Source organism: Paramormyrops kingsleyae, chromosome 20 (assembly GCF_048594095.1).
Source record: "Paramormyrops kingsleyae isolate MSU_618 chromosome 20, PKINGS_0.4, whole genome shotgun sequence".
NCBI lineage: Eukaryota > Metazoa > Chordata > Actinopteri > Osteoglossiformes > Mormyridae > Paramormyrops > Paramormyrops kingsleyae.
The window spans coordinates 6,181,550-6,190,204 of NC_132816.1; the positions used below are offsets into that span (position 1 = coordinate 6,181,550).

At 41.1% G+C, this 8,655-nt stretch overlaps 1 protein-coding gene across 1 annotated transcript; it reads left to right on the forward strand.

Moving 5' to 3' along the window:
• Positions 1–306: 306 nt before the first annotated feature.
• On the forward strand, positions 307–8,238 carry LOC111850781 (E3 ubiquitin-protein ligase TRIM35-like). Its single transcript, XM_023825031.2, has 6 exons — positions 307–772; positions 1,314–1,409; positions 1,494–1,724; positions 2,019–2,041; positions 2,355–2,473; positions 6,858–8,238. Exons 1-6 carry the CDS (start codon positions 365–367, stop codon positions 7,418–7,420), a joined length of 1,440 nt encoding a protein of 479 aa, XP_023680799.2. The 5' UTR covers positions 307–364; the 3' UTR covers positions 7,421–8,238.
• The last annotated feature ends 417 nt before the right edge of the window (positions 8,239–8,655 follow it).

The window sequence follows — 8,655 nt, forward strand, 5'->3', positions numbered from 1 at the left end:
TTTCTCCATGACACATTGAACGCTCCAAAACCGCAATCTGCATAATAATTTGAAAGCCATCCTTGCTTCTGCTTTTTGAAATAAAGTAGGAATGATGCAAATCGCTGCCAAAACTGGGTATTTCCTATATGAGTTACATATCTATCAATGTAACCAGTAAACTGTAAACCAGTAAAAGTATTTGGATATTTAAGGGTATCCAGTCAACCAAAATAGAGTTTGCTTTGAAACTACATAGACATGGCTCAAATGTATCAGTTGAATACAGACATGTTTCCTGTCAGTTAACTGAAAATGAAACTTAAAAAATACACTCCACCTTCAGACTGCCTGTCTATAGACATGTTGTAAAAGAATCTGTAACATGGCTGCTGAAGCTTCATCTCTGGACAACGACCTCTGTTGTGCCATTTGCTCAGATTTCTTCAAGGATCCCCTTGTCCTGAAATGTAGCCACAGCTTCTGCAGAGACTGTCTGCAGAATTTCTGGAAAGGGAGCGACTCTCGCCAGTGTCCATTGTGCAGGAGCAGGTTCTCTGGGGAGGATCCCCCTGTTAACATCGTCTTAAGAAATGTTGTGCAGTCATATTTACAACAAAGGAATGAAAAGAGGGTAGCAGAGAAGAGTGCATCTCGCTGCAGGCTCCATGGAGAGAACCTTTCATTCTTCTGTGAGGACGATCAGGAGCTCCTCTGTGTGGTTTGTCAGACTGCAAGGAAACACAGAAACCACCAGCTCTGTCCAGTGGAAGAAGCTGCAGAGGATAAGAAGGTATTCTCTTCTGTATAGTATGTTTTTTGTCTAATATAATATACAGTGGTACCTCGACCCACGAACAGTTCTATTCACGAACAAATTGGGTTACGAACAAATGTTTTGTACCGGTTCGCGAACCATGTTTCAGGCTGCGAACCCACAAACATCCCCCAAAAGGGTCCACTGAAAGCGCCCCAAAGAACCACCCGCAACAACCTCTAACTAATGTAATTTTACAATCTTACCTAAACAGTTACATTGATGTGAACATTCATACGATGTCATAACTCATCCAGACTAGCATGCCACGCACTCAGGGTCAGTGCAGATGTCCTTTACATTGGGCCAAACCCCAGAAGGTATTTCTCATTCATTGTAATGTGGGACTTCATAAGCAAACTGACGATAAAGGATCCTTTGCTGGATATTGTCCCTCCCTCACAAGACGTCCTTCAGCACTAGTTTTCTGTAGCTGGTCATTTTCCTGGAATAGTCTCTTGATGTCAAACATATATTGAATGTATCTCTCATTATATGTCTCTATATTTTACCTCAGGTGGAACTCAGGACTTTACTGATTCCACTAAAGGAAAATCTGGAGAAGTTTACAAAAGTAAAACAGGAGTTTGAAGAAACAGCTAAACACATGAAGGTACAGTATGGAGATTTGTTCTGAGATAGTAAAACTTCACTGTGAAAATTACCTTCAGAATTAATTAGAATTTCTCACTGTCAGAGTCAGTCCCAGCAAACTGAGAAGAGGATAAAGGAGGAATTTGAGGAACTCCATCAATTCCTGAGAGATGAAGAGGAGGCCAGACTGACTGTACTGAGAGAGGAAGACATGCAGAAGAGTGAGCGGTTGAAGCAGAAGATAGAAAACATCTCCAAACAGGTCTCCACCCTGTCAGAGAAGATCCAGGATATTGAGACGGCCATGGGAGCTGAGGACATCTCATTCTTGAAGGTAGGAGATGATTGTCTTATATTGTTCTGCTTGTTTGTGTGTTTGATAAAGCGTCCTGTTGAATGTCTGAACAAAAGGAAGGAAAACATTTCAATAGTGAGTATTTCTGCCCAGGAATTTCTGTTTTTTTTATGGAGCAACTACCCCCCAGCTCATGCTGAACACACAACAAATATAAACACATTCAGAGAAGAAATAACCCACAGATTCTCCAAGATAAATCTGATAGTTTATCTTGCAAATCAATGTCATGTTTTACAGATAATGTTTCCATTTTGTTTTCCTATTTTTCAGACCACGAAGGACAACAAAGATAAGTATGTAATAATAATTATTATATGTATAATATATATATATATATAATATATGCTTTCAGTTATTACTTAAACTACTTTAATGTTGCAGTGTTCTGGAGATGATTCAAGGCCACTTATCAAACAAACAGGACTACAATACTAATGTAATATTGTATCATCAGACAGGGGTGTGAGGTTTTAATTAAGCTAATTAGAAAATTCTCTGGAGTGTCTGGAGTTAGTGATGCTGCAGACTTTCAGTCGCTTTTCATTTGTGTGTTTGATTCCTTTCATACCCCACAGCACCACTGACTGCCTGTCACTGTCTTTGCAGAGTCCAGTGCTCACTGCAGGTCCCAGAGCTGCCTTCAGGGGCACTGATAGATGTGGCCAAATACCTGGGATCTCTGAAGTTCAGAGTCTGGGAGAAGATGCTGGAGATTGTGCAGTACAGTGAGTACTGAGGGAAATGGCTGTAAAAAGCAGAGAGCAGTATCTGAGTGGGTTATACTGTCACTCACTGGGAGCTCAGCCTAGCAGCACTGGTACAGTGAGTACTGGGGGAAATGGCTGTATAAAGCAGAGAGCAGTGTCTGAGTGGATTATACTGTCACTCACTAGGAGCTCAGCCTAGCAGCACTGGTACAGTGAGTACTGAGAGAAATGGCTGTATAAAGCAGAGAGCAGTTTCTGAGTGGATTACACTGTCACTCACTGGGAGCTCAGCCTAGCAGCACTGGTACAGTGAGTACTGGGGGAAATGGCTGTATAAAGCAGAGAGCAGTATCTGAGTGGGTTATACTGTCACTCACTGGGAGCTCAGCCTAGCAGCACTGGTACAGTGAGTACTGGGGGAAATGGCTGTATAAAGCAGAGAGCAGTATCTGAGTGGATTACACTGTCACTCACTGGGAGCTCAGCCTAGCATCACTGGTACCTTATACAGCTGAATGCCTGTGATGTGTTTTCCTCCTCACTGGTATATCGCTTTGGACAAAAGTGTCTGCTAAACAAAAATAATGCAAAGGTAGTAGGTACTATAGTACGGAGTGGAGGGACCGGGTGTATAAAGAGAATGTTTGTTTAGTTTGTGCTTTAGTAGAATTTAAAACTTGTAATTATTGACATTATTCCGAGAAATACTGACAGACAGAAACAGTTTTCCATTACAAAAATTTTTAAATGCTTCATAACTTACAGGCTTCTCACAAACATCAATTTACATCAGATAATATTTGATCTTAACTGACACTTTAATACAAAGTAGCCTGTCATTATTACTCATTCATATTTCTCCAGTCTCTCTGTGGTCACGTTATTGAGAGTCGTTGACCATGTTCCCTCTGGGACCTGTTGAGCAGTGAAGGTTTCTTTAGGACACAAAGTGAAGCAGTTGGTAAAAAAAAAAGAAAAGAAAAAATGTAACATTCATTATTAGACAACATATCGTATCAACATAATGACTATTTCTGTGTGAAATAAAAAAATGTGCAGCGGTTCAAAAAAAGTCTGGGAAAGCAGCACCTCCCTTAGCTTGATAAAAGGAACTTCAATGAAGCAAGATATTTTCTGCTGTATTAAGCTCATAGCCTTTCCAGTGATGTGCACTGTTGCTCATTCTCAACCTAAAGATGACTGACTTAACGTTTCCGAATGTGAGTTCTACCATCAGAAGAGATAAACTCACTTGTTCCTAATATTCCTGGTTGGTTTGTGGACAAGGAATTGGTATACTTTAATGGGTAATGCCAAGAGCTCTATCTATAGATAATTTGATTTGTAAATATTGTTCTTTTTGATTATAGATAATCCCATGTACAGTACTGTGTAAAAGTCTTAGGCAGTAAAAGAAAATGTATAAGGCTATGTATCTAGGAAGTAATTGTATATTTGCTCATAAAACACAATAAGGCTATATAAACTCCGTTTCAGTTCCCAAACCTAAATTTCTATACCAACTCAATTAATTCATTAACTTGATTTGTTAAATAACTCAATGGGGACCTGATTAGCCAGACAAGGTGGGGAAGTTTTCGAGTCAAAAAATACTTGGACGGCTGCTGTAAATACTGTGGTGAGTTTAGGACAGCATTTGAAATGATTAAGCTGACACACTTTGACAGACATGATAGTTTTACACCAACATGAAAATAATTCAAACATCATTTTCTTTGACTGCCTAAGACTTTCTCACAGTCCTGTAAATATTATAAATGGAAAAATGGATTTTTTCCATTTTTTTTTTTGAAATAGGAATGCAATTGTGCAATTAAGTCTTTTTAGAAATGTGAGGATTACATTGTCCCATGTTGAAAATAAGATGTTGTGTCCAGTTTTGAACAATATGGGATGCGATTTGCCCCTGTATTTTTTGACCATGTGATCGATCCCCTTCCCCACAAATTTTATTGTCTTGGACTCAGCGGAGGAGTGGTGCCCTGCTTCTTCAGGCAAATCGAAAGAAGCAGCCCTAGTGGGACAGTTTGATTAATGGAGGCATGGATCAAAGCAGTGAGGAAAAACCATCAGAATCTAAAAAAGTTGATTGACGCAATTTCATTCTTCAGTCAATAGTTAAAATTTTTTTATTTCGTTTTTATTTTTATTAGTGCTGTCAAATGATAAAAATTTTTAATCAGATTAATCACAGGGTTGCTGTGGATTAATTTAGATTAATCACGATTAAGTATCATTCATTTTTAATCTATATTAATCAGATTTCATTTTGCATGAGCAAACAGACTCAAGAAAAAAGGGAATATATATGCACTTAACATGTTTATTGAACATCTTGAACACGAGTTGGATGCATTCCATCTGCCACAGAAGTGCAATACCATGGACCCATATCAAAAAGCAAGATTTTTTGCTTAGCCGGACAACTTGTCGGGTTTAAGGTACCTCAGGTTAAACGGTCTTTATCTTCGTTCACTTACAATTAGCCCGAACTAGCGTACATCCGACAAATAATCCAACTAATCATGAAATCCCATTCTAGCCCGGTTAATTGCCATTGTTAGCAATATCAGTTGAGAACACATCACGCGCGGTGCTTTACGTATAAAACATCGTATCAACACGTCCACAGATAAGTTGGACGGTATAGTGTGTGAGCCACAAATGACAAGTAGTGCTTAAACAGTATAAAACTACAACTTTCCCTTCTGTTGATAAAAGGTGCAACCATCTTGGATTCTGAACTCGGGATCCTCTGTGCTGTCCGAGATATTTCTCAGATCTCCGAGAAAGGGGAGCGTGCATGTCATCACTTCCGGCTTCAAAACTCAGAATCCGACTCAAAATACCAGTTCCCAGGACCTTGTTGACTCTGAGGTTACCAAGAAGGAGGAGGAGATGTACAGAGTGAAGGCTGTGACACAGGGGCAATAGGGGCACTATCCTGTCCTCGCAACCTCAATCAGTGGCTAAGGATATATCAAACCTGCGACCTCTGGTGGCCCATCAATACCTCTCCCCAGCATTTTCTGTTAGGTTGAATGACACAGAGTTGGTCTAGAGCCAGCAGAAGATCTACTTTTTCAGGCAGGCGGAGCCAACAGGAGACATCATCTCAGCTCATGACATCAGGGCTGGAGTGGAGAATGATGAATGGAAGTGGACCTGGGCTGGCAGTTCTGTTTCCCAGGGGAAATCTCCTGGATCATACTGCAACCAGATATGATATTGTGGACCACATCTGGAAGATCAGCACTGTCGAGCTGACAGTGCCATGGGAAAAATGGGCCCATGAAAGGAAGATAGATATATGTGGACCTGGTTGTGGAGTGCAGGGAAGGTGGATGGAGCATGAGGCTCTACCCAGTGCGTCTACTCAGGGACCTAAGAGGAACTAGACTGCACAAGGAAAACACAGAAATATTGGGTGGCAAGGTGATGTCCTTGTTCACTGCCCCACCACCATGAGATGTTCCAGGATAAGGGGTGAAACATCTATGAGCGGTGGTCCCTGGCTGATGACGCAGTAGTTAACAAAGTGGTCACTGGTGAGGATGCAGTGGGCCTTGAGCTTAGCTGGAAGAACACTTACCTGTATGGACAGTAAACATTAGATATACAGATCTCCACACCTCCTACAACAAGTCTTCTTCTTCCTCTGCTGTTTGAAAGTCACTGCTGCCTCCTACAGTAAACGTCTAGTCAATTTCATAGCACATGCACAGTCAACGTGCAGTCAATGGACACCAACGTGCAAGTGTCACACACTTAGAAAGGGATCAGGACACATACTCATTGGACAGAGGATTGCTTTATATCAATTGCCCCCACCTTGGGTCAGCAATTTTTTTTTCCAGCACATTAAACCTTGGATTTGTGTTGCTGATGAAAAAATATTTCCTTTCACTCATATTTTGACCAGCAACTGCCACTGGTTGTGAGGCAGCTGCTGTTTTCTCACTGGACGATTCAGTCTCGGTCGGCGTGGTAGGTGGGATAGCCCTTGGGTGGAACTGCGTGCAGCTCTGCGGATCTCTTTGGGGTTTAAATTGTCTGCACCGGTTCTCCGGCCCTCAGCCATGTTTCCTCGCTCCTGTCTTCTGGGTCTTTCCAGAAGTCGTGGGTGATATGAGGCAGCAGCTCCAGGTCTGTCATGGTGATCGTTGCATCCTGTTCGATTGTTTTGCCAAAATTTATCTGTTTGGCCATTGCATGTAATTAAAGAGAAGACTGACTGATAACAATAAAACAAACACTATAAACATAAAAACAGGTGTATGAGGAGCAGCCGCAGTCCAGCGCTATCTTGTTCACGGTGATGTTTGCTGATGGTTTTTACTGTATTGAGATTATTAACTGCAGCTTCCTCTTCGACCCACAGCTCCTGTCACTCTGGACCCGAACACTGCAGACCGCTGGCTCTCTGTGTCTGATGATCTGACTAGTGTGAGACACACTGGAATTTATCAGCAACTTCCTGACAGCCCAGAGAGATTCTTCCCTTGTGCATGTGTGCTGGGCTCTGAGGGGTTTAACTCAGGAAAACGCAGCTGGGAGGTGGAGGTGGGGAACAAAACTGAGTGGGATGTAGGAGTGGTAGCAGAGTCTGCTAACAGGAAGGGGGTGATTACATGCAGGCCAAAAAATGGATTCTGGGTTGTATCTCTGAGGAACGGCAAAGAGTATGAAGCATGGACCACACAACCAACCCGCCTGAGACTGACGAGGAAACCGCGGAGGATCAGAGTGCAGCTGGACTATGACAGGGGGGAGGTGTCCTTCTTAAACCCCGCTGGCATGTCACTCATCTACACCTTTAAAGACACATTCACTGGGACCCTGTTTCCATTTTTCAGTCCATGTTTAATAGAAGATGGTAGTAATGCTGGATCCCTGAAGATCTGCCCAGGAAAGGTATCTGTGATATTAGTGTCATCCCAGTAAATGTGTCTGTGACAGTGATGCCATCCCAGTGTCAGAGTGTCTCAGATACTCTGTGATGTGGGTAAGCAGGGGTGTCCTGGGACGAGGTGAAGTATCTGTCACCTGGTTAGGGTTGGGGTTATACTGTAAGGAGTGGGAAAGGTATTAAGTAAAAGTTTTTCTTAGGTTAGTTAAGCTGTATCAGTCAGGGCTGTACTGAATTGTTTGTATTTACTGCGTATTTTTTTGAACTTGCAGCTAATTGTTTTCCCCGGACTTATGATTTTACATATGATTTTAGCACTGGTCTTTTGGCACAGATGCTTTGGTATGTAAGGCAATAACTCAAGCTCATAATGCAAACTCAGCATACTTGGACTTTGGAATTTGTAAGTAGTTATTTTTTCCCCAATGCTCGTTTAGACCGAAGAGCCAGTTTTTTTTTTATATCTTTTTTTTTATTACTCAATGGTTTTGTCCAGGTCTGAAACAAGGGGTTCATTATTTTATTTGTTTGTTAGTTGATAGTTGATTTGTTAGCCAGCTAAGGTGTGTAAAACCACAAGGTAAAATCTAGCTGAAACATGTTAAAAGAATCTCTTATTTGAACAGCTTTATTTGTCTGCTTATCATTTTTATTTTTCTGGAAAATCTATTTTTTTATTTTTTGTTGTAATTTGTGTAATAAATAGTGAGTAAGTTTTGTTGTATTTTTATTAAACCAAAAGGAAATTAAAATATTCAAACTCTGGGCGCTACACAAAAATGGTGGCCCCACTGGGATAATTCCCATTTTGTTATTATCTTTCTCATTTCATATAAATAAATAAATAAATAAAACCAGTTGGAGTATGTTGGTGGTCCCTGTATCTTAAAGAACTCCAAGTTAGCAGCAAAACTCTCAGGTCCTAAGAACCCTGACTCTAGAATACCATCCTGGTTTAGACCGAAATTCTCAGATCCTAACAGCCCAGATTCTTGAATCCCATCCTGTTTTACAACAAAATTCTTAGATCCAAACAGCCCAGATTCTACAATCCAAACATGATTGAGAGCAAAACTCTCAGATGCCAACAGCACATACTCTAAAATCTCAACATGATTGAGAGCAAAACTCTCACATCCTAAGAGCCAAGTTCTAGAATGCCATGCTGATTTGCAGTAAAATTGTCAGATCCCAAAAGCCAAAATTTCAAAATCCCATCATGATCCCATCATAGCCACGAGTATCTTCCAGCACCCACAGTGTCTAGAAG